At 33.4% G+C, this 27,126-nt stretch overlaps 2 protein-coding genes across 3 annotated transcripts; one reads left to right on the top strand and one right to left on the bottom strand.

Annotated features, from left to right (window-relative positions):
• Positions 1–158: 158 nt before the first annotated feature.
• On the bottom strand, positions 159–4,455 carry LOC117102284 (28S ribosomal protein S26, mitochondrial-like). 2 transcript variants are annotated; one of them, XM_033242531.1, is made up of 5 exons: positions 4,172–4,455; positions 2,845–2,997; positions 2,198–2,321; positions 1,542–1,766; positions 159–403 (listed from the first exon to the last, which is right to left on the bottom strand). In XM_033242531.1, exons 1-4 carry the CDS (start codon positions 4,405–4,407, stop codon positions 1,581–1,583), a joined length of 699 nt encoding a protein of 232 aa, XP_033098422.1. In that variant the 5' UTR covers positions 4,408–4,455; the 3' UTR covers positions 159–403; positions 1,542–1,580. The 2 variants fall into 2 exon arrangements, with proteins under 2 accessions (XP_033098422.1, XP_033098421.1); XM_033242530.1 differs by lacking the exon at positions 159–403 and having other exon boundaries at positions 429–1,766.
• Positions 4,456–4,551: 96 nt separating this feature from the next.
• LOC117102283 (T-complex protein 1 subunit eta-like) lies at positions 4,552–26,782 on the top strand. Its single transcript, XM_033242528.1, has 11 exons — positions 4,552–4,669; positions 6,301–6,454; positions 6,743–6,849; positions 7,373–7,551; positions 8,356–8,527; positions 9,154–9,318; positions 15,052–15,185; positions 18,956–19,108; positions 22,303–22,454; positions 23,471–23,659; positions 25,458–26,782. Exons 1-11 carry the CDS (start codon positions 4,664–4,666, stop codon positions 25,673–25,675), a joined length of 1,629 nt encoding a protein of 542 aa, XP_033098419.1. The 5' UTR covers positions 4,552–4,663; the 3' UTR covers positions 25,676–26,782.
• The last annotated feature ends 344 nt before the right edge of the window (positions 26,783–27,126 follow it).

The raw sequence follows: 27,126 nt of genomic DNA, 5'->3' as shown, positions 1-27,126 counted from the left end.
CTGCCTCATTAAATGGAACAGTCCTTCTTTCAACTCAAGAAATAATCTTTCCTGTTAACTCAATCATTCATTACTTGAAGTTATTTCACTTATATAATTACTGTCTCTTATACACATCTAGATGTGTATAAGAGACAGTATATATATATAATATATATCAAGATATGAGCTGAGCGGTTTGCTGAGAGGGAGAGGTATTGTTCCTGCTTCTTGTGCTGAAGACCCCGTTTCAAACCCAGCCACCGTCAGGTTTTAATTGGAGTCTGACCACTTGGCTCCTTGAATAACCCTCATATTGAGAGTTAGGCGGGTTAAGGACAATGTATCTGTATGTGCCAGTTACGTAGTAAAGTTGGGTGGTGCTGCAGTGGGTCCCCAGTTTCCAGCCCGAATTTCTGATTTCCTATTAGAATGAAAACCAATAAAGATTTTTTTTTTACAATAAAGAAACATTTATAATTAATTTATTTTTGTAAATCATGTTGCTGAAATAATTATACCTTGCCATTCTAACATCAAAACATCTTTAAAATGCCTATAAGCATCGACTTATAAAAATATTTTTGTTGTATTACAAGCTATGTAAATAACATTTGCATCATCTGTTATTACAAAGATACAGTGAAAGATTTTCCAAAACAATTGTCAGTATTTAGTAGCATATGTTTAAATTATGCAACTTGCTTGAAGATTGTTTATTTTTGTCTATAAATACCTTGATTTTTTTTACAGACTTTCCATTGTCAGGAAAATAAATGTTTATACTGTACTTTATTAAAGTTGCCTGTACTTAATTTAATCGGTAGTTATTTGCTTGTCAATACAGATTAATAAATACAGCATATATTATTTACATCAACATCAATCCTGAATTTCAATAAATTGGAGGATTTGAATGGTTTTAAATGAACATGGGTGTAGTAGCATATCTAGGGGATGTGTAGGGGCTCACAACCCCAATCAGGGCCCCCCTCCTTTGGAAAATGTCTGGAGCAAAAAATATCACGCTTATGTAGTTAAATATCTCCTTATTTTGCAACCTAGCCCTCCCTCAATCATCGATCCCCCACTTCACCTTTGCATGCCCTGCCCATTTCAAGACTAGATACAGCACTCTTAAGGTAGTCTGAATTTCAATAGCTGCTCAATGAAGAACTCTCTTTAGGAATTTGGGCGGTTGTGCATTGTGTGATTGATTCTGTATCCATGGAAAACAGCCCTTAATGCAGAATTTTCTAATATGTGCTATTAAAAAAACATTACTTTCACAATATTATTTTTAATGTCTTTCCTATACATGCTTATAAAGTAGACAAAAATAATGTGTTGTTCTGGAATTCAAAGAATATGAAATTCATTTCCATATTTCTTGAGAACTTAAAAATAATACATCGTGTATGTACTGTATATTGTATATATGATTATAACGTAAGCTGCCTGCCCCTCAAAATGCTGGTGTTTGTATTGGTCATGCCTTTTCAGCATAAAAACTTGTTGAACAAAACCTCTTTGGCGCATAAAAAAGCTGAGATTAGTCTTACGGAAATGCTATTGATCTTGTGAATTAATTTCCAACAATGTTAGCTTGATTGTTTGTTTTGTTCCTGGTCATCAATTCGTTCACGTAATTCCGTCCATGATGTGTCTTCCGGGAGGATTATTTTACCAGTTTTGTTGATCAGGAAATTGTAATTCTTTTTATTATCTATAGCTTCTTCTATTTTCTCTGCCATGTTCTCTAGTGTAATGAAATTCTTACTTGCTTCCTAAAAATAAAATAAATATGACACAGTACATCAATTTATTAATATACTAACCCAGAATGTAATGGATATGGATTGGCAGATAGTATTATTTTGCAATAGTGTAGCAAGTCTTTTAAAATTTTTTAGCTAGGTGTGTATTCATCACTGTCTGTTGGTTACAGTAGCAGAATTATGCAAAACTAATAGATCAATAATGGAACAGCCCATAGGTGCCCTACATGTATTATTCCTCATCCTTGGAGGCCCTCAGGAATTTATTTTATGCATTAATCTAACCGTCATATAATAATTTCCTCTAGTGTATGATAAGCAACTATACTAATTGCTTATTCAGAGGCACAAGGTGGATATACAGTATATGGTATGCACTCTATGGAGTGACTGTGCTTTCATTCATAATGGATTTATAAATAAAACTGACTCTGAATTACCATTTCATTCTTCACAAGCTCTTCCAATTCTGCCATTTTTTTGGCATGTTGTTCATCAGCCTTCATTATTTTCTGCAACATCATCTCCTCCTTCTCCCTATTTTCTTCAGCTTCCCTTGCCTCTCTGGAAAATTATATAAACCAAAAGGTCCTAAATTCTTCCGCAAATAGGCACAATCTGCAGCACTCGGATCAGAAAGCAAAAATCCCAAAGTAAAGAAAATAATTGCCGAGTCATAGGGCGGTAGATTTTTCTCCAGTTTCTAGTGTGATGCGCCCCTGTGTGGGACGCTAAACTTGACCTCGAGGTTGGGAAACCAAACCATTTCCACTGCGCCTAACTGCTTCCACATCTCATGCAAACACTATTAGTTAATGTTTCCCCAACATCAGCTGACCATGGGTATTACTTCATACAGTGTGATAAAAAAAATTGATCTAAAGTCTCCCTTAAGTGATTTCTCTACCCAAACACACCCTTCCCCTTTATTTATACCAGTTTTCATTGGGCTACATGTACTGTATTGTCAGTGTTGGCATAAGGTCCCATATTTCTTTCTAGGCTTCCCTGGAAATTGTTACATAATGCTGTCTGTCTTCATTAATATATTATGTATCGGGTTATCAATACTTTACCCAAAACATACCTTAGTTCCTTTGTTTTTTTATTTTCTTCTTCATTCCATGAGAGTATTTTTTGGAATTCTTCATCATCTCCTTGATTTTCTTGATCTTTTAATGTACTTTGGACATCCCTTCCCTTTACCCTTAGATTAGGAAATTCTTGTTGGAACAACAGTCTGTAATTGGAGAAGGTAGCATAAATTAGGTTTAAAAAGTGAATATTTTACCAGTTACAATGCAAATTAGCCTTTATCCTTAGGGGTAGGATTGGAGTGCATCCTCTCTAATCATGGAGCACAACATTGACTCCAAGACCTCTTTCTTCGCTATATACATCAATGCAGGTATGGATCATGCTGTGGATATTAATAGGTGATGCAATAAAGTTCAAGCAATATAGTTCACGTCAATTTGAAACCAAAATTGGGGTCAGTTTGGAAAATTGACCAGATTTGTAATTGTTATGGCTTACTTCAACCCTAAACTTATCAAAAAGATTCACAACAAGAAGGTAAAAATTCATACACAAACAAAGAGTAAAACTAATAGTGTGCAGTTTGAATTACAGTACTGAGTAAATACCCACTGTATCATGTGAGGTGTCAGGTCATTTTAAAATTTACTTTACTTGCAGGTTACACAGGTAGATACTGTACCTTTGTACTGTATATATCACTACTAATGCTAACAACTTTATATTGTTATAATAAACCATTTTTACAAAAATGAATATTAATATTTATAATTTTATAAATTTTTACCATGACAAAAGGAGCTCAAGCGACCCGAGTTGAATGGGTATATGTATCACCCAAGTGACAAAGATTCTTTATCATAAGAATAAATGGGCCTAGACACAAAAAAGAGATTGATTTTGTTGAACTGAACTTTTACGAGAAAAATATTTTTAAAGGTAGGTGTAGTAACTGGGCTTAAGATTTTTGATGTCCAGATAAAAATGGAAATGGAGCACCTTTTCCAGCTCAGAGGTTCTTTGTTCTGAACTTGATGACACTAAACGAATTCTACGTACTATAATTATGGTATAATAGGCCTACTCTTTAACTTGAGTATAAATCTACCAAAAAGCTCTCGCCTGGAAGCCCTAAATGATATTTGTCAATGCTCAGTTTAGCACTCACTCAGTTTGGCACCATGGGCACATACGATTCTTCGCACCTACTTTCGTAGCTGAGATTTTTGCGGTATCACCCGTGCATTTAAAAAACTTTACAGAACAGCATGGCACTAGAGGATAGGGCTGGCCTAGGAACATGATTTAAATATTAATATCATAATATTTTAATGACAAAAAAAAAACCTTGGAAGGTACATTCAATTCTTAATTACCTTAAAGATTTTATGGTTGTTCTATAATATGCAATATTAGTCTTTAAATATTCATACTCCCATGGATCTATCGGCGTACGCTCCCTGACACGACCAATCTTGGACTTGTTGATGGGGTCTGTCCTCATCTTTCTCCATCTGACTTGCTGGACCAGAACTGCAGATCGGTTGATGGCTTCATAAGTAGCCTTGGTATCTAGCAGCCGTACAAGGGAAACCTGGACTCTCCCCAACATTATTTGGAAGCATGTGTGAACACTGTAAATCAGTAAATGAAATGTCTAAGAAACACGACCCAAAGGCTTTTGAAAGTGTCCAAAATGTGCAAATTATTTACTCAATGTAGATGCAAGATGCACTGTTCTCCATGCTCGAAATTACGCCCTCTATCAATTTTTAAATTTGTTTGTTTTTAACATCTCCACTGCATTATACTGCACACACATTACATTTTTGGAAATAGGGTTACTGTATTGCTAGGAAACAATCGAAATGATGGTAAGTATAAAAATCCACTGGAATCGATCTTAAAAAATGATCTAAGCTCGATGTTTTTCAGCTTTGAATAAAATGAACTTTTTTGGAATACTTTGGTAGATGTTTGTGTTACAAACGAGCGATTTAAAATGATCTGTTTCTAGAACCTTCTTCATTTCCACTAGATGATGGGAGTGACGGTTTAGGCGATAATTTCTGAACAGCGCAGTTGTAGCCTAGGCCTAGGCCTAGCGAGCCTCTCAATTGTTAACTCTTTTAGTACGGCACATTATCCATAACAAATGGATTGAGAATTTAGGATAATAGTTGTCCTTGTGGCTGGGCCCAGCATTATATGCATTTTCCCCATAATAATTACCAAGAAATAAGAAAAATAGGACTGCCTGTGCAATGCCTAGCAAACAAGCATGCTGAACTTAAAGCATATTATGCTGGAACTGTTTTATTACTGTTGCATGAATGGTTGGGTGTTTATTAAGATGCTTGCTTTCCAGTCCCAGGGTCCCAGTTTCTAATCCTGAGATTTCAGATTTTTTTTTCATGCTTTTTAAAACAAATCAACTTAATATAAAATTGCCCCAATAAAAAAAAAAGACTTTTTACATTTAGTGGCAAATCACTGCTGGATGAGGTTGAGAAAGAATAGCAATTTAGAGGCAGTTTTTTAGTGTTTCGCAAAGATGGCCTCATCATCAATGGCTGTATTGCATTTATGCACAGTCCACTATAAAATTCTGCTCAAATAATCTATAGCCTATATCTTAGAAGTCTATATTATGTATTATAATTAAAAAAAAGTATAGGCCTAGGTTTATGCTTGTTTTCAGTGATGCATACCAAATGAGATGTGATTTCAATTTTACCTAGTACGTTGTTTATCATGTGTAAGAATCCAGCTGTGTCCCATTATCATCTGAATCATGTTTTTTATTTTAAGATTAATGAAGTATAAAGAAACCAGCTGCCTCCATGACCCAGCAGCTCAATAGACGAATATTTGGTGAAAATTATTTAACATAGCATTATGTATTCTTTGCAATTATAAAAGCTGAAGAATACATAATTTGATTTCTACAGTATAGTGCTTTCCAGTGATAGTGTCCTCATATTTTAAGAAACAGACAATGCTTTTTTTTATTGTGTGTTAGGTGAAACTTTTTGATACCTTGTTAGGCGATTAAAGTACTGTACGTTATTTATTACTTGATCCAAAGTTGACTGTATTTCTTTCAAAACTTTGCTTTTTAATTATTTTATTGATGATTTGAATGTTTAAATTTTTTACCATATTTTTTGTATATTTTATTTGTTTTATATATCATATCTTATTGTTGTTGGCCAGGGGTTTAGAGATGACCACTTCTTGTGTTGGGCTTTAACCCATGTCATCTCTAGTCACGCCCCTGGTCAATATGTATTTGTCTATATAGTGACAAATTTTTAATAAATAAATAAATTTATAAATAAATATTGTGATATAGAGCGGTAAACTATGTATGCCATTATTTACTTTGAGATTGTTATTATTATGATTATTACAATTATTAAATATTTTTATTATTTAAATTAGAATAACCATTATTTTTTCTAGTTTTTACTCTGTTTAAATGTCTTAAATTTATTTTACTTAGCAACCACAGATTATCCTTTTGAAAGAAGGGACTGAAGCCTCCCAGGGCAAGTCACAAGTTGTTAGCAACATCACAGCCTGCCAGGTGGTAGCAGATGCCGTCCGTACCACCCTAGGCCCAAGGGGTATGGATAAGCTGATAGCACAAGGGGGAGGTAAGTAATAATATTCCTTGTCTTTATCAGTTTTAATACAGCAAATTTTTTTTTTTTTTATAATACATAAAAAATACAATACCATTTGAATATATTCTCTTCAGCCATCTTTCTTTTCTGTAATAAGTTTAAAGTGGACAATCAGAAAGGCAAGAAAATGATAAGTTGAATAAAATAAATATAGAAAGTTCTTATTTTGATTCTAGGAGATAACGAATAAAATGATGGTGCCACAAAAGTGAAGATCCTTAACATACTCTGGACTTTTTATTATTATCTTTATTCTAGGAAACGTAACGATATCAAATGATGGTGCAACAATAGTGAAGCTTTTAGACATTGTCCATCCAGCAGCCAAAACGCTTGTTGACATAGCCAAGTCACAAGACGCAGAGGTGAAACCATTTATATTCTTTTTATTGCCATGATCTGTCAGAGGGTAGGCAGCAGCCAATTTTGTAGTGCATCTCTAGATGAAACACTCTCTGGTTATCTGAACTGCAATGCCAAAAAAAGAGTTTTGTCTATCATGTTGTGTGTGCATTCATTTATTGCCCATGTTATCATTTGTGAATTTCATGCAGTGATATTTGACTATTAGGCTTAAAGCCTGGCTCTGGAAGAAAAGATATGTTTTGATAACAACTGATTTTCCCAAGAAACGGAAGGGTTTTTTGATGGTAGATTTGGGATTGGTTTATTTATAGTTGGATTTATATAGTTCTTTATGTCAAAGTCTCAAAGTGCTTGAGACGTGTATTGTAACTTGCTTCTACCCTTAGGGTCTCTTGTGCCTGAGCTACCCGGTAAACCAGTACCAGCTATTCTCATCTGTCTACAACAGATAATAATAAGATAAAAATTGTTCAATATATGAAAATATAAATATATATTTTGTCTTTGTGTTTCTAAAAACAGGTCGGAGATGGCACAACAACTGTTACAATGCTAGCTGCTGAGCTCCTAAACCAAGTCAAAGTATATGTTGAAGATAATGTGCATCCCCAAGTGATTGTTAGGGCCTACAGGAAAGCAACCCAACTAGCTGTAGAAAAAATTAAGGAGATTGCTGTCAAGATTAATAAGAAAGATAATGAGTGAGTTTGATAAATTATCTAATTTTATATAGCAACAAATTTCCAAAGAAAACAATATAAATATGAATACTAAAGATTTTGTTTCAATTCATATAAAATACAATACAAATTGATAAATTATCTAATTTTATATAGCAACAAATTTCCAAAGAAAATAATATAAATATGAATACTAAAGATTTTGTTTCAATTCATATAAAATACAATACAAATTGCTGGCCGCAGCATTTTATTTGGTCTAACCAGGAGGCCCTCTACAGAAATACTCCTACATCACACTCAAAAAATCCTATAGAGGGCAGCCTAGCTATAAAATAATTGCCATGAAAGCTATACAGGGCGCACATACGACGCCCCTCGCTATAAAGTATGGTCGAAGAGAGCGTCGTTGTGACACCATAAGACTGGAAAGGGTTAAGGGTGCTCTAATTCAACTATACCACTTATTTTTCCCACATTATTATGTAAACAACCTATAATTCCCATGGAATGTAAGGAAAAACAAATACAATTATAGAGTAAATTACAGATTTCCTTGTGTGTCCTTGGAGAATAGCGCTTTATTATTATTATTTCTGCTATTTAATACTTTACAAATTTCGTTTCATTCAGATATTTTAATTTTACATAATAATAATAATAATATAATAATAATTTCACTAAATCGGACTTAATTTCATGCAGATATTTTTATTTTACATAATAATAATAATAATAATAATAATAATAATAATAATAATAATAATAATAATAAAAATAAACAAAGTCTCTAAGCGCCATATCATATCTATTTTTGCGTTACAGAGAGCTTAAAGACTTATTGATAAAGTGTGCATCTACGACTCTAAGTTCCAAACTGGTGTCGAGTCAGAAGGAGTTCTTCTCCAAGATGGTTGTTGACGCTGTCATGATTCTGGATGAACTTTTACCTCTTGACATGATTGGTATCAAGAAGGTCACCGGAGGAGCTCTTGAGGTACCTGTTATTTGGGAGCTTTTGATTTGCCCGACGACGTAACGCTAGAAACGGATTCACTCATTTGTGACCGTTCTACGTTGTCTGCCACAACATTGATTTTGGCCAAACTGCATCCTAGAATCCAGATGACAATGAGAACTTGAACGTTCTTGCATGTGCATATGGATTCTTAGTGACACATTTACATTATAGGTCCTTCCGTGTCATACAATCAAAAGCTTCCTTTTTAAATAGGCAATAGCACTTTAGATTGACTTCATTATTTATACTGTATTACAAATTTTTTATCTGCTTTGAAAGCTTTCTTTAAACCTTTTTTTTTACATATATGAATGATGATATCCAAGGTCTACTGGCTTCAGGGAATAATTAATAATAAATAAATAAGTAAATAGTGAATCTAAATTTGTGGGAGTTGGGTTAATTTCTAACAGATTTTTACTAGCTCACAAGTATACATCTGTCCACTGGTCAAACAGTTGTGCTCTCTTTTTTCAGCTGTTAGATGCTGCAGTGTGGAGGGTAATTGGGGCCTGCACCTTCCTAATGCCCAACAAATTGAATTACTTTCCTTCCTTATACTATGATCAAAAAAATAATTGATATTTTTGGTATTTTTTTAGGAATCCAGATTGATTGCCGGTGTAGCATTTAAAAAGACATTTTCATATGCTGGATTTGAAATGCAACCAAAGAAGTACCTTAATCCTAAAATAGCACTTTTGAATATAGAATTAGAATTGAAGGCAGAAAAAGACAATGCTGAAGTTAGAGTAGACAATGTTGAGGTAAGCTAATGAAAATATTTATAATAATATAATACTATATATGAATAATGTATACTAACATGATTTTATAAGTCAATCATAATGTCGTCATTTTATCAATCACTGTATTTGATATGAATTTTATACACATTAGTGTTAGCCTTTTATATAAAAGTTTAAAAATGCATTACATAAATGCCTTGCCACTATAACCTTCTGATCACAAGTTATCAGTGATAACTTGTGGGAGCCGCACGTCCTTCAGGCGACAGTGGATTTTCCGCTTTTGTGGCTCCTGAGCCGTTATGCCAAATGAATAAAATAAAAATAAAATAAATAATAAAGAATATGTGTACACATCGTTCATCATCACAATTAATAAGGGTCTTGACAAGACAGGATATCATAGTGAGATAATACAAAACATGCAACCTATCTTTTTACTGGTCCGGAATAATTGTTCTCTTTTATCAAAACTAATCGGGACGTTGCAGCATGATTATAATTGTTTATAAAGCCAATCTCATTGTTATCATCTATCCCAGAAATCTAGGCTTCATAAATGTTATTTATAGCCAGCAGTGTAGCAAGCTTTTTTGGCTTGTCATTTGCGTTTGGCCTAGCCTAACCAAGAAATGGTCGTAGTGAACAATAACATGGGCTTTTTGCACACAAGCTCAAATACATATTGGTCTTTATTAAACAATTAGTGACCCCTCTAAGATAGGAAAATTTATGTGGAATATAAAATGATGATATATCAATATTCAATAATGTTGGGCATGTAGTAATGATTAAATAAATTATTGAGTTTAGCATACCATCAAGTTCTTGGTAAATTTAAATACGTCCAGTGTATTAATGGGAAGTTTCCTTTTAGAACATTACACAGATTTTGGAAAACATGTCTGCTGCCCTCGTCCATGAATATGTTGCAAGATTCCTTTTCGTTTATTTCACCATGATATACACATTTCATTTTGTACATATTAGTTAAAATGACATGGGTGTGGTAAATTTTCTATTTTTACTGGGAAGCGCATGTTTTTATTGCACATTCTTTATTTTTAACAAATGATTTATTTTTTCTGACAAAGTTTCTTGTTAATCATGAATTAAGCAAATGTGACAGGATTGATATTTTGGGGTTTGTGTTGAAGTAATCAGGCAAGTAATAAACATTTCTAGATAATGTCCAAGTTGGTGTCCTTGTAGCAACATGATATTAATTACGCATGACAGGCGGACGTCGTTTTGAGTTCATTGATACACCGCCTAAATGACTTTGGCTATTTTATCAGATCTTTATCATTCTTTTAAAGTTTTCATCAGTTTTGAACATCGATTTTTGACGCATGTTCCTGCTTTATCTGTTTTGAACATGTTTTCCCAGAGGAACAAGGTTTTCCCATAGGAATGAACTTGTCCGAACCCTGTTCAGTGCCTTCAGTTTGTATGTCATGCCTCCCTCCCATTCATTCATTTATTCTTTGAGCATTAGTTTATTTATTATTTAATTTATTCATTCCTCCTTATGTGTATACTGGTATTTTGAACTACATGTATCTGCAATAGAGAGGATGATCACTCCCCTCATTATTGGATCCATAGGCAATTATGGACAATTTATAAATGTACATTGATGGAACATCATTGTCCCCATGTTCTTCCTTATGGCACTATACCCCCTTTTTTTTGGTATTTATGCAGGAAATCTAACGCAAACAATTTAACACAAACAATTGCATTCTTACGTTCGTGCATTCTTAAGTTTGGCACTGAACGATGATATTTGGAGCTTAAGAATTTCTACCAAATTAGGCATAGCTGACGATCATGAAATTAAGGGAAAAAAACAGTTTGAGTATAAAAGAAATCTCAAGAATTTCCGAAAATTAGGTTCATACAAGCAGAAAATTAACTAGCATTAGGTTTTCCTACCTATAACATTGCTGCATTATATGTATATGCTGTACATACCTGGAAATTAATTATAACCTAGACATCCAATATTGTACAAATATTGCATGTTATGCATTGACGCCTAGAATATACTGTACTATACTTCTTATACAGTGCTATATTTACTAGACTTTTTGCAAGCAGTATGTTTCTAATTACTTATTTTATTTTATTTATTAACTACAAAACTTCTAAAAATACAACTGAATGAAACCCTTGTAATCTACACTGGACTTGTTCTGCGTGCCAATTTAATCATTGTTCATTGATTTCTTGAGGGAGTCGTTGTGAACATTGATTTTTTGCAACAGAAGTTTTGTTTATTTCTGACGGGTATCGAGATTTAGAGATAGGGGGCAGTGTAATTCACAGCTCATAATCAGCGGAAACATGATGCTTGCGACATTGTCCGTGTTTTACTTTCATGCAAACAAGTCAATTATGAATCATTACTCTGTATCATCTACATGATTTACTTTACAGCCTGAAGTTTATTATATAATGTAATATTTATTTGGGAAGGGGCTACATAAATGCATTTCAAACCTAAATCCATTAGGCTATGAATTTAAATAAAGTTTGTATATATAAGTACTCATTTTAGAGTTGTTCATATTTAGTACAACTTATTTAATATGCGAGATTAACCCCTTACTGACCTGTAGTAAATTGTCCCCCTCCTTAGTACTACCTGATTTGCTTTTTAATTGCTCCGGTTAAGATAGTTAAGAGGGATTGTATGATGTTGTCCCTATGCACTCATTAGATAAGCTGTTTTAAGCGCAAATGTGTCAATTGAACATCTGGGATGTAAACAGCTGTGCTACACCTGATCATGAAAAAACTTTAAACAGCTGGTCAAAAATATAAACAAGAGGAAAGACTACGTGGTGAGGGTCAGGATGTTAACACACAAATTTACAGAACGGCGCTTAAAACCTCTCTTAATTAAAAGGTAGTAATTTCATCCAAGGTGATTTCTTTAACAGGTAAAAATATTAAATGTTTCCTGGATGACATAAAACAGATTAGTCTCGATGGAAAGCCTCCCCCCTGCGTAACCTGTCGTCCCAGGGGAATATCTCCCCAGGCGCATCACTTTATTATGCTTCCCTGCACTCTGTTTTATCTGGGTCAGATTGGTAATGTTGTTAATTGTGCTATTCTCAGGTGAGCCTATATGCATACACTATAACATTGTGACGATAACTATTGTTGACATTGAACTTTTTTTGCAAAGTGTAAACATGACTCGTTGAAGCAGCTACATCGTTACGCAGTATATTGACAGCTCCTTCCCCAGGACACCACAACAAAAAAAACAACCTGTCACATAAAAATCCTTGAGACGGTGTTACATGTTATATATAATTTCGAAAACATTGAAAAGAAAGCTAGTTTTTACAACCACTCATTTTTACTTGGAAAATACTGATTGTTATTTCATGTGAGGGGGATAAAAATTTAGAATTAATTTGAAAAAACTGATGGCCTGTAACAGAAAGAATATTAAACATAAATTTGTTGTTTGAAATGTTCTGAACAGCAACTGTTCATTCCAATCCATAAATTTTCTTTCTAGATATCATTTATCGCTTTGTAATATTCTGGTAATTATTCAATTCTTTAATGTTGGAATATATGGCTCTAAATTTCAATAGTGTATTTGATTTCAAGTCCTCATGTAATGTATAATTAGTTGAATGAAATATTTCCTGTAAACAAGGACAAATTATTAATATATTGATGTTTCAAATTAATCATTGTAAATATTCTGCCTGTTTACGCATTTGGATGAAACCTTAACACAAATTTAAATTAAGTATTTATTTTCAAATTGTTTATTATGAATAGATATATAATGACAATCTTCACAAGTTATATAATTAATCTTTGTGGTAGACTCCCTTGAATAGCTATATAATTAAATACAAAGATTGTATAAAAAGATAGCGCTCTCCTCAGTTTGCGTGTAACAAATTAGAAGCGTCCATTCACGCAGAAAGCAACAGAAGGTAAGTGTAATTGAGAGAGGGCATCCTAGTTGTTGCTATGGTTGTTGTTCCAGAATTTGCATGTATATCATAAATGACAACATTTAAAAGTAATTGTAATTGCAAGGGAGGTTCCTATACTGCGTTACTACAGAACTTGCACGCAGAAATTATGGAGAACGCTATCTTGTTAATATAAGATCTTTGATAAAATGAAAAAATGAAATGTAGCTTTTGGTGGTGTACAGTACTTTGGTGGTTAAGACAAGATGCTTGCCTTCCAATCCCAGATTCCTGGGTTGAAGTCTTTTCAAGTGACAAGATTGTCTCTCACGACCATAAAACAAATCCTGTGAATGCTAGATGATAGGCTTCTAATCAGAAAGTTTGGAGTTTGATCTAACCATATGCCTGTATCCTTTAACTAGGACTTTTATCTATACCTGCCTCTCTCTCCACTTAGGAGTATAAGGTGGTGCCTAATCGATATTTAAATACCAGTTTTCTTAACTATTAACTGCAGTTCTCCCCCAGCATGTGCTATATAGGTCTTCTTCCAATAACGGGTAAATAATATTAATCGCTTTGAGGCATTTGTACTACAATGAGCTATTAAAGGCCAACACAACATTATTACTGTATTTAAAAAAAAAATATCTTTGAAAACATATATTGACTGTTTGTTAATTCACTCTCCATGATTCATAAGCTTAGTATTCAAGTTGTTGGTATTGTCAGCAGAGACTTTATTTATGATGAGATTGTGAGTAATGAATGGATAAGACCAATTTTATAAATGAATCACGAAAAAACTTGTTTTCCAGGCGTACCATATACAATACATGCGTGGGCAATCATTCTCAAATACAATTATTACTGTACCAACTTGGAAATCTGTTGATATTTAATGTTGAATATGTTCTTGATGGAGTCATAATTTAATTATCAACTCATGCTCTAAGTTCGAGTGACTGTGCAATATTGTTATTACAGCTTGCATTTTACTTGTTTAATTCATAAATACATGTTCCTGTCCTAGCAAGTTTACTGACTTTAATTCTAAACATAACCATGAGGGTAAAATTATGACCTTATTGGTTATTAATTCTACCAGATCATTGGATCATTGACTTCAATTTTGATGTCTATGAAAGTGTAAAATAAACAGTGCACTGATCATCGAAATTTTTAATTAAAAAATATATTTAATTTCCCTTGAGTGATTTAAATAAATATATATTTATGTAAATTTTAATATATTTTATTCCCTAGTTTATAAATTGCTGTAATATTTCATTATTTGTTGACATGTATATATTATGTGTATTATAAATTGGCATGTATGTAAAGTAGAACCCCTCCTTTGGGACACCCTTATTATAGGGGACTTTTTTGGTCAGGATTTTTTTTAACACTACAGCCAGACATTATTAAGGGGGTCACCTATATGAAGGGGACACTTTTTGGTCCCAGAGGTGTCCCATTAATAGGGTTTCTACTTATGTGTACTATATGCATACTGATGGGGTATATAAATATCTGTGTTATATTTGTACGTAGAATGTGTGTTATGCTGTACATTATATTACAACTTAATTTGTGTTTCCTTGTTAATACCCAAACGTTTGCTTTCTTTTACTATATTATTTTAATTGATTGTGAGCTTTCCATGAAAGAAAAGAATGCTAGGAATAAGGTTTAAAAAAATGTTGTTGATGGTTTATAATGGACTGGGTTATACTAGCGAGTATAAATTGAGTAGCTTTCTAATCTTATACTGCTATTTTTTGTCTTCCAGGAATACCAATCCATAGTAGACGCAGAGTGGGCAATTTTGTACGAGAAACTTGAAAATATATACAAGAGTGGAGCGAAAGTGGTTTTATCTAAGCTGCCTATTGGTGATGTAGCCACACAATACTTTGCTGATAGGTACAGTTTTTACTTATTTATGATTAAAGATACAATCTGTGGTTAAATGTGACATACTCCTAAAAATATTCTTCATACATTAAGCTCATTTAGCTAAGCGGTTGGCCGAGAGGTATTGTTTCTCCTTACACTGAAGGTCCCGGCCAGCGTCTGGTTTCAATTGGAGACGCTTGGCTTCTTGGATAACCCTGACATGAAAGGTGGGATTAGGGAGAAATGTTTTGTTTATGCGCGGTATTAGCGCTGCTCTGTGGCTGCCTATAGGGCAGTGTGGGGCCAGCCAAAACTGGTTTCTTGCTTGACTCCTACAAGGAGTGTTGAGGAGGGTAATTCATACAAATAAATATTAAAATTTAAAGAAATCATCAATTTCAAATGAGACAGATTTAATTTTTCAGTTCTTGTAGATTATTCAGACATTTTACTATAAAAATGTTTAGATAATTCACAAATTGAAGGCTCTGTGCCAAGAATACATAGGAATGGATTTACTTATAATCTGTTGGATTGGCAAGGAAAATATATTTCCGTTCTAAATCTCAATTAAAAGTTGATAACTTAAATATACATAGTAAGTTATTCATTGATTTAATTTATTCTTCAAACCTTAAAACTGACATTATCTTTAATATTAATTTCAAATAATTAAAGTATTTATGTTTGTTGATTTACTATGAAAATTCTTGAGTTGATTACTAGCTAATTGAAGGAGCTATGCAAAAAGTACGGAAACGGTATTATGTAGGCGTTTCTTGGCAAGGAATGAAATAATTTTCTTTTAATTTGCCAATCGACAGCTAAGTGTGGAGAGAAGGACAGAAAAAATATTAAATAAGATTTAGTTTTCTCTCTCTGCAAAGAAGTACTGCTAGAACATCTAGGTAGAGGAAAAAGTAATACAATTTTATAATTGTATGCCCATATATAGCCATGATGTGCCTATATATGGTCATGATGTGATGTCATCATGACCATATTTAGGTATGTCATGTTTTTTTCAAACAGAATTTGATAGTATGAACAGGGCTTTTGAGTGGCACTCTTATTCTAGAGATACTTTTGCATGGTTATAAAGCTGTCCAGACTATCAAATTATGACATGTGACATGCCTGAATATGGTCATGATGACATCACATCATGTCTATATATAGGCATATCATAACTATGTATAGGTATACAAGAGTTTTGTCAAATAATAATATATTATAGCCTAGACAGGGCTTTAAGAATGCTATGTTGTGATGTAAAAAGTTTAATAATCAGATTGATGAATGCTTATATTTGTTGGATTTAAAGGAAGAATTAGAGGATTTCAAATTGGAGTGCTTTATAAATACAGAGGCTTTATTTTTTCTAAAATAAATATTTTTCATGGCAGATGGTATACTAAGCAGCCAAATATATTAATTTTTGTATAAAATTTAAAAATACCAATATTGGCAAGGTGTAATAAATCAAGTTGGACCGTGTTCTACTTCATCAGACAAAATCTAATTAAACTTTGTCTGACAAGAAGAAAGTCTGATAAGTATAAGCCTAGCTTTAGCAGTTAGTGATACAGTTTGTTGTATTAGTGGTTGTAATCCACATCAGAAACGTGTAGGATTTGAAGCGCTTGAGGCCTTGCTTTATCTTGTACTTTTAGCACCATTTGATTGCTAAAAGTGGCAGATATAGCTACTTGTTGCTTCAAACATAATCGTCCCACGCTGCCTTGCTGACAGAAAAGATTGCGAATATACAGTGGGCAAATGCTGACTGATGATTGTGGGCGGGGCCAAACAATCGGCTTGCATTTTCTATTGGGTGTAGCATTTTGATGGACAGCTGTGGTAGATTATGTGACTCAGGCCTGCTGTTGGCTGGCACATCCAAAGAGAAAGGAGATCCCAGTTAGAGAGTCGTTGCATATGGTTCTGATTGCCTTTTGAGGATGCTCTTCAGATCTTATCACTGCTCTGGGCAGGCTGTAGTTGTATATAACACCTGCCCTTGGTTCTTTTGCAGGAAAGGATATAATTAGGTGCCGAACAATTGTGGTCAGAAAGCAGATCAGAATTACAAAACGAAATGATTTAATTGTGATATGTCAAAATGTATTACTGACAATAATCTATGAAAATGGCCATTGATTACCATATGATACGCATAATGTAGTGATTTTAATGGTTATGTTGCTATGTATTTTGCTCACATAAATGAAAGTAGGTATTACATAGTGTCTTTGTTTAGATATGTGGTTTGAATTATTGTAGTGTTCTCCAAAGGAAGACTAGTTAGTATGTACATATCGGGAAGGGGCTTCTGAGGGCGGTAAATAGAAGACATGCCTTGAAGTCGCTAACACCCATCAGCACCAATGGGGGCTAGTCAGTTGAGCTTATGTGGTCGGATAGGTAGTGTAATTCTAAACGCATCAAGTTAGTGCCAATTGCCTCCATTCCAGACAACTTGGTATTCCTACTACGAGCGTCGGCAACAAATAAACCTTCCAGTCAGGTGTCCAATAAATGGCGCATATTAAATGATGTCAGGATCTAGTCAATTTCCCACATTCTAATGTTAACAGGTGTATCTAGATATAACTATAAGCTGCATTACAGCTAATCAACGATGACGACCACAGGATGTTCATATTTCAAGACTGAAGTTGATTTTGATGTAAAATTGTGAGAATCTCACTTCAATTCACAACCATTCTGGATTTTGAATGTACGCTATTTACTAGTAACTAAATTTAAATTTATACTCTGAGTTGACTTGTACTCCAGAGAATAATCCTAATAATATAGTAATAACTTGCATTTAGTATAGCGCATTAAGATTGAGCCTCAATTCGCTTTACGGCAGAAACTTTAGAAAGGCTAGATTAAGGAATAATAAAGTTCCAAGTAATGTGTCTTAATTGGAAATGTAAAGGCATTGATGAAAATTTCCAGTTGGATGTGGTTAGGCAAGGCATTTCAAAGTAAGGGATAGCCAAGGCCCAAGAAAATGTCCAGTCAACTATAAAATATGTTTAGGGTTGGGTTGGTAGAGAGGATGACCGCTACGACCTGGAGCATACTTGGCTGTATACATAATACTTAAATTATGAGTAGAATGTTTTTAACATTTTGCTGCAATGCCAATTTCCTTTGTTCTTTATATTCTGATGCCTCTTGAAGTCATTTTATATACATTCTTAGACAAAATTAATATAGTGAAGCTAATAGGATAAATATTAATGTTTAAGACATTTAAAGGAGTCAAAAAATGGAATCGCAACAAACCTGTGAATATTAATTTGTGGTCATCTGCACATTGCGAAATACTTGGGATACTGGATATGCAGACTTAGCAGACGGGAAACATTTTACTTCGGCTGAATAAGAATTCGGTTTGAAAATAGCATGCTTTGTGCCTGATAATTACGTTTGGATATTGCAAATCCAACTTGCGCTTTCTATAGTGTTATTACGAAAATAACAATTGCTTGAGCTAATGGCATTTGGGATTTTCACAGAAAAAAAAACACCTTGTGGGATTAATAACATGATAATAAACATATTTTTTATCATTGAAAGAAAAGGAAGTAATTTTGAAAACAATGTGCTATTGTGATTGTTTTAACATTCATCTACTTTCATCATTTCAATAATATAAATATAATAATACATATTATATATTAATGAGTAAGTATAGATTGGAAATTGTTATTATAGAACTGATATTTATCAAGCTGAACCTTATTGAAGTACAGATCAACTTTATTTGTATTATTTTTCAGAGATATGTTTTGTGCTGGACGTGTGACGGAAAACGATTTGAAGCGTACATTAAAAGCTTGTGGGGGCGCCATTCAGAGTACTGTCCAGAACCTGACGGACAACGAGCTTGGCAGGTGCGAATGTTTCGAGGAAGAGCAGGTTGGTGGTGACAGGTAAGTTAGAGTGGCTAGTATGAATCAGAGGACAGGCCTAGCTCTACAGGGGACCAGACCACTCCCATAGGATGTCTGGACAGTCTCGAAAAAGCCTAAAGTGAAAACATAGTCTTCGGCTTACTGCGCTTATCAAGATCGGACATTTAGTTGCATAGGTTGAAAGTCAACTGAATTTCAAAACATTTTCATATCTTTTTTACAATTCAATTAACAAATAAAAAAAATAGAAAGAAATCTCATTTTATATGCCTGATAAGGAAAACTCCTTGGTTTTAATTCTTGTTCTTCTGGAAATAAAAGATGGTGTTTCATGCGGCTCCAAAGAACCAGTTAGTAATGGAAGAAAAATAGATGATGGAAAAGAAAACCAAAAGAAGAGGGACATACCTCTTGACAGTCATCAGTGTTAACATCATACATTTTTTTTCGATTATGTGACCTAATTTTCCTTCAAATCTAGTTCATTAGTCGGAAAGAGAGGTGTCTGTTTAATCTTTCTTTGAAATATCGCAATGTTGATCTCTACATTCATGTCGTGATTGAATTGGTAGTGATGAGGTTTGCTGGATGTTGTGACCTAGCTAGGGGCATGTTAATGAAGTGAGCAACATTAACTAGCTCTCCTCATGTAAAGGAAATGAGTATGAATGTAAGAGGAAGGGGGTAAACATGTTAAAAAGCTGTTGACAGTTGTAGTAGCAAACAAAAGTTTACAAATGAGGGAGACATACTCGATTTATATCTATCCAGTATGTTAAATGTCAAACCACTCTTATATCTCAATTTCTAAGCAACTAAAAATTAAAAAAAAATTGAAAATATTTGGAAAAAACTATGGTTTACTTTGACGAAAAAAAAGAAGCTTTGGATCACTCTATCAGCCTAGGTAAATATAGAGCTGCAGTCTATACCAATTCCTGTCAGTTTTTACTGTTGACATACAGCATTAATAGATTATTTTTTAAATATAAATCTTGCCAAAATATAGCTTTCTGATAATTATTTTCACTTCTGTAAATTTTTATGTATTTAGTAACTCACTACAGGATGAAATTTGATGCTTTGAAACTTGTTTATTTGAAGCTGAGGGAGTGGAGTTAGCCTTTAAGCCATCAAATTTTATTTGGCAAAAACATGTCATGATGACAGGTCATGATGACATCACATCATCACCATATATAGTCACATCATGACTATATATGGGCATACAACAGTTTTTTGTCAAAGAAAATTTGAGAAAACAGAGAAAAGGTTTTGGTGTCACAGGATTTGAACCCAGGACCATCGGATTAACCACCAAGATGTTTCAATCTGGCAATTGGATGAATTGTTTAATCTTTGCATTTGAATCGATGACATTTACCCAAAATTTAGGTAGATTTTTTAAATCTGATTAGCAAACTCACAGGTGCTGCACAATTTCGTGACATTTCCAAAAGGTTAAAAGGTGAAGTTTTGATTGTCGATCTATTTTCTTCCCAGCATGCAGGTTCTTTATTCCCCTGCGCAATTGTGTTAATGTTGATTACAAATATGAACGATTAAATACATTCAAAGAATGTTACATATTATGTTAGGTTTTTTTTTTTCATCATTCTATAAAAGTATTCTGGTTTTTTTTCTGGTTTAATGGTAATAAAATATGACGGTTCTAACTTGCATTAGTGAAATTTCTAGTGTTTGGGTATCCATGGAGAAAAGTGCTAATCCCTACACTCTTGTTGAAAATAAATTATAATATTAGAGAGGAAAAAAAACAAGAGTTAAGATGTTATTCTCGCTTTACCAGCTCTACATTGATATCGAATCAATTTACAAAGGTAAGGTAAAGTTTTAGGAGCACATCCCCTACCTGGGAATCATTTAAGGACAATTATTTGTGACTGCCTTTCAGGAAAAACTACTGTCCCTTAGCTCTTTTATGTTGGAAATATAGCAAGAATGTGGTGGGCTAAGGTGGTCTTTTTTCGAGTATTGATTTGAAAGTAGGGTAGAAACAAGCTGCGGCTAGTCTTGTCTCCCAAATCTAATTGATAGTGATGTTGCTTGGCCTGTGTTTTTCACTCAAGACAGATCGAATCCATTTCGTGTTGGCGAGTGTCACAGACTATTTGCTTTCCTCGTGTTTGATGTTCAGAGAAGTTTGTTCAAGTTGTTGAGCAGCGTTTTTGAACTTGACAAGTTGGACATTTTTTTGCATCGGTCTAGGTGTGAATTCTAAATAGAAGACTGGCTGTAATGAACCTGTCGGTGTCTGGAGGATTCTGTGCAGAGGTCTGATAATGCGAGGCGAATCCAACACTTTCATTTTTAAGCTTACTGTTATTACATATGCTTGATTTGTAAATCAGTAACTTATTAAAGCTACGTGTTCCAATCACACAATAATGTAGTGTCACCGGTCTCGTAATATCTTGCGGTGTTGTTTTCTCGCGCTGCTGTTTTCTCGCAGTGCTGTTTTCGAATACCTGTCTAGGATGTTATTCATGAATTGCTTCGCCCAACAACAGTCGATCTCCCCGATGGTTCTGGCGGCTAAAATTAGCTGCGAGCCATGCAAATCATACTAATCAACCGCTGCGATGAGTGATAAATTAATACACATGTTGTTCCCTTATATTGTGTAAACAACACTCTATCTGAATTTATTAAGTTGTTCAAAGAGGAAAAAATCCTGTTTCAATTGTTTCATTTTTGTGTTCGAAAGCTTGTTTTGTTATGCTATTATTACATCAGTTTTGCGATGTCAGTTCCCCGCACCATGAGCTGCATACCTGCATTATGATGATCTAATACATTTTTCCCTATTTAAATTAGTATACTAATATTAATATTTATGTATTATAATTAACAGTAATTAATATACATAATTGTACTTGAGTGACAAGCAAACAATAGGGTTTTGGAAAAATTGCAGTCTAATATCAGCTGTTTGCCACAAAATCACTGAGCACATATTTTTGGCATATTGAGCTCTAAATAAACTATAAATTATTATATCATTTAATTAATTTTTAATAGTTATTTAGCTGTATAACTGTTTTAATCAATAATAAACCAAGCACAATGGATATAAACTTACTGTAAGTTTTCGTTGATGTTATAAACATGACTTCATGACTAGATAAAACTATTTTGAATGTTTAAGAAATAGTGATTTAGTTATTTACTCATGTTTTTTTCGTTTATAGGTATAACTTGTTTACCGGTTGCCCGAATGCTAAGACGTGTACGCTGATTTTGAGAGGCGGTGCGGAGCAGTTCATTGAGGAGACAGAGAGGTCTCTACATGATGCAATCATGATTGTAAGGAGGACCATCAAGAACGATTCCATCGTTGCAGGTGATGTCTATAAATGTGATCAGCTCTGGCAAAACCTGCCATTTGTTGCAATTTCTAATTTTGCATAAGCACCCAAAACATTCGATAATCAGAATCTTGAACATTTTCAGGTCTTTTAATTTTATAAAAGAATATATTGAAAACATTTCTGCAAAATATCAACCACTAATTCTAACTGAAAAGTATATTAATTTTGAAATACAAATTTCAATGATAACCTATTGATTTGGAATCTTTGGAAGCTGTTTTCTCAAAAACTACATGGTTGATATCCAATGAAATACATATTCATAACTTTGCTAATTTTGTATTAAATAAACACTGTATTAAAGAATTCATGCAGAATCTAAAATTACCCAAAACTCTGGTTTTGGTCACAAATGATATCATAACAACAATAAGAATATACATATCATTCGACTTTCTAATAGTCAGTATACAAACAATACACATTTACCCACACTTTCCTCTTCACTAGTTGACATTGATGTTAGAAATTCCAAGAGAATCAAAGAGATTATGCATGTTATTTTGTTGTTATTGTCTGGTAATATTAACACATTTCTTTCCAAAGTAATTTATATCAAACTTGTCAAAATACACTTTATTATGAAGTTAATTTTCTAGATCCTAGCCAAAAAATCTCCATGGTAACCAAATTATGACTAATGTTATGTCAAATATTTAATGTTATAATTCATTGATGTGTAGTTAATGTACAACATTCGATGCAAACAGTATAGTATGCAATGTTCATAAGAATTTGGGTAAATATTGAAAAAAAAACAAGTTTAATTCTAGTATTAAATTTTCGCTACTTTGTCTATTCAATCTCTCCATTTCAACACTTAAATTTTTTTAAAAGAATTCTAATCATTATTTTGTTATTTTAATCTTTTGTTTATATAAATGCACATGTGTTCTAATATTCCATGTTTAGCCAACATTTTTGTGTAGGATTAACACTTAAATGGAGTTAAATTGATAAATTAAGAACTTTTGTTTTTGTAATTCAGGTGGCGGAGCCATAGAAATGGAGCTGAGCAAGTACCTTCGGGATTATTCGCGTACCATCGCTGGTAAGCAGCAGATCTTGATAGGAGCATTTGCCAAAGCTTTGGAAATTATCCCGAGACAGTTGTGTGATAACGCTGGCTTTGATGCTACCAACATTCTCAATAAACTCCGACAGAAACATGCTCAAGGTAAAGAATTTTTTTTTTTAATGAATTAACATGTTAAATTGCTCCAGTCAGACATGGTCAACTCAGTGGGGTATCACAGGAGTGGTGTTTTGCCCTACCTGACGTGTTATCATAATAAAATACTTACGTACGTTCCCAAGTACTTGCAAAATATTTGTAAGTGATTTAGGTGGGAATCGAACCCATGACCTCCAGATAACTGGCCTGGTGCCATAACCACTAGACAACAGAATTTACGCTCTAGTGACTAGAGTTGTGGTAGGTCAAACTCACATCGAAATTGGTTGGTGGGGTATGTTGTGACACAATCAAAATTTTAATTGGTTGATTGATTTATGAAAACCATAAATAATAAGCTCAAAAAAAATTTTTTTTTCTTGTGTTGGCCATGTTTTGGGAAAATCCCAAAAAATCGGAAGGTAGGTCGGTAGGCTTTTTTCCCCCCTTTTTTTAACTAATAATGTGTTTATGCCTAAAGAGTAGAAAATACACAAAAATATGACGAAGACCATTTTCAAATCTATTGAAGAGCAAAACGATTGCATAGCACTGTCACATTGCTTACCGTCCTGCATTTTTAGCTCATTGAAAAAATATTGTTTGTTGTAGTCAAAAACCAACTAAAATGCCGAACCTCAATTTCGTACATTTTGGGTCATTTTTTACATTTTTTATTTGCCTAATAATGCCTGTTATTTTCAAAACCAAGCAAGATCAGCTCAACAAATATTTGATCAAACAAAAAGAGAAAAAATGTTTTAAATTCCAAAAGTTCCATTAAAAAAAATACTTAAATAATTCTAATGTGTAATGTCTAATTCTAGTGTAAAAGGATTACACAATTTATCAACTTGTAAGAAGAGACAAAGTGTGTGCTAACTTATTGCTCTATGCAAAGACATCATAGACATAGGAAAGGTATTTTTCATACTTTTGTTAATTGCAAAAGCAAAAAAATTCTCATTCCAATTTTTTAAGATTAAACTTAAACATACAAATCAATTGAAATAATAAATTGTATTCCTTATTATTAGCTTAACACATTGTGCATTCCTCCAAATTGTTTTTTTTTTTCAGATTGATATCAGTATATTTTATTTTTAATTTATAAATTTATTAATGTTTAATAAATGTGGAAAAGACAAATCAAACCAGTCGCTCCTTGCAAAAAAAAAAAAATAGATTTTTAGTTATTAAAACATGGTAAAACTGTAAAATGAATGTTATAAAATTGTTAAAAACATCATTTAAATCAGACATTCTGTTATGAAGTTACAGAAGTTTAAACATACAGCTTTTTAAAGGACAGTATTTGAGAAATCGGCCTTTAAAGTTTACGATTTTGGCCATTATTCTGAGACCATCACCAAATAGTTAGAAAATAACAACATAAAATGATGTATAGATATATAAAGTTTAGTGCCATAAAATAGATTAAAAAAATGTTACATTCCAGCATGTTTTGTACATTATTTTCAAAACATGATTTGCGACGAGTGACAAATGATGCTATTCTATCAAAGCAGTCATAATTGCTTCTTATATAATTTCAGAGACTATTTAAAAAATAAAAAACAACCTAACCTATGACATGTACATATCCTAAGTTACATATTTTTGTTTTTAGTCATGTTTTTGTTTTTTTGGGGATGTTTCAAAAGACTTGAGTATTGGTTTCAATTTGTTCTTTCACTTGGAATATCCTGCCTTGCCCAATTCCCACGGGGTATTTACTTGTTTTTTGTTGACCCAGTAAGGGTGTGGCTTTCTGATTAATTTTAACAATTTCCTTTTGTAGGTGGGACATGGTATGGAGTAGACATCTTGAAAGAAGATATAGCCGATAACCTAGAGGCGTTTGTGTGGGAACCGTCCGTTGTGAAAATCAACGCCTTGACAGCAGCATCGGAGGCCGCATGTTTAGTTCTCTCGGTTGATGAAACCGTTAAGAATCCCAAATCCAGCCAAGATGCTGGCGGACCACCGAGGGGACGTGGACGTGGTAGACCATTCTAAAATAACATCGCTAATTTAATTTCTTCCCTGTAACGCATGATATACATTCAAAGTAAATTTGATATAGCCTGGTTGATACTTGCCGGTGGGTTGTTCTGTTAGAATAAGGGGAATAAATTCTATCCCCCCAGGCTGCATGGCATACTTTATCCATGGTCTATGTGAATAATATCAAAAGTTATTGATGTTGTGATATTAAATATGCATCCTTGGCCAATTTATTGAAAAACAAATGAAATATTGTACTGATATTCTATGATACTGCTCATAAATTATCCAAAAATGTTATGCAGATGTTACCAACAAACTTACATCTCAGGGTCAGCCTGTGGCATTGTTTCTATAGTTAGAATTTGTGTATATTGTCAGTATAAGCATTATTGCGAGAACATACGATAAACTGCATACAATGATAAACATAAAGATGAGAATATTGCATCGATAAAATAACCGAGATGAATATCACCATCGGCTGTTCAGTCAAGATATAAATATTGTCCTTGATAGTATTATGTTCCCGCATGGAGTCATCGTTGTTGCCAATGAGGTATTTATTGCTGGGATGAGATTTCATGAATCCAGTCTCTCGTTTGTTGCCTAGCAACTATAGTTTATGTAGCCAAAAGGTGTATGTTAGTAAGTCTGTTTGTTTTGGTGTGAAAGCATGCATCCAAGCAGGTGGGAGGCAGCAGCAGTTAAAACCAAGTAAAATTAATTCTATTTATAGGCCTAATAAGAAAACTAATAAAAAGAATTAAATGTCATAAATGGGGGAAAGTAGCTGTGCCCAGCACAAAGGAATGGGGGTAATTATGCAATGGCTTTTAGCTTGCTAGTATATGAAGCTTAAGTACTCGCAAGACACCTTTTTTAATGTGTTCTGACCCAAAAAGATCATATTTTCACTCCTCTTGGAGTTACAGGGTAAACATCACTGTCAAATAATACTTTATATTCGTCAGATAAATCATTAATCTTTAGAACTTGCTGCTGGTTAAATATAAAGGGTATGAGTTTAATTAATTGCTAGGGAAAAGCATCTGTAGTTGTTTATAAAGAATATGAGTTCTTTTCATTTTTACAATAAATTGATGTGGCAATGAACAACCAGCTGACGTTTGTGATTTTGTGTTGTAATCAAGGGATGAAGAAATTGTACATGTACTGATACAATCATATGCACTTGAAAGCATAGTTTTATGTATACATAATTAAAATATATAAATATATACATGTGTGTGTGTGTGTACTTATACACATCTAGATGTGTATAAGAGACAGCTAACTGGAAAACAACAATGCTGTGGGAAACAATGGTGGGATCTCGGTAGAGATAGAAATTTGATAAGCAACAGCTAAAAAGTGAACCTAAGTTAACACCCAGAAATAGAACCAGGCTTCGGACAACACTAGTCCTTCCTCAGTGACGAGTGAGTGAGGGTAGAAAAAAG

The sequence above is a fragment of the Anneissia japonica genome, unplaced genomic scaffold (genome assembly GCF_011630105.1).
Source record: "Anneissia japonica isolate Jap-2015-1 unplaced genomic scaffold, ASM1163010v1 scaffold165_len1371125_cov188, whole genome shotgun sequence".
NCBI lineage: Eukaryota > Metazoa > Echinodermata > Crinoidea > Comatulida > Comatulidae > Anneissia > Anneissia japonica.
The sequence above is the reverse complement of the archived record's forward strand: the minus strand, read 5'-3'. Positions and strand labels throughout refer to the sequence as shown.

Bases quoted from the DNA above. Each gene is read 5' to 3' on its own strand.
- LOC117102284 (XM_033242531.1), bottom strand. From the start codon at position 4,407: ATGTTGGGGAGAGTCCAGGTTTCCCTTGTACGGCTGCTAGATACCAAG. The intron at 2,322-2,844 runs GTATGTTTTGGG...ATAATTTTCCAG, and splicing joins AAAAAAACAAAGGAACTAAG to AGAGGCAAGGGAAGCTGAAG. The intron at 1,767-2,197 runs GTAATTCAGAGT...TTTTATTTTTAG, and splicing joins AGCTTGTGAAGAATGAAATG to GAAGCAAGTAAGAATTTCAT.
- LOC117102283 (XM_033242528.1), top strand. The intron at 6,455-6,742 runs GTAAGTAATAAT...TCTTTATTCTAG, and splicing joins GCTGATAGCACAAGGGGGAG to GAAACGTAACGATATCAAAT. The intron at 19,109-22,302 runs GTAAGTTAGAGT...TTTCGTTTATAG, and splicing joins GAGCAGGTTGGTGGTGACAG to GTATAACTTGTTTACCGGTT.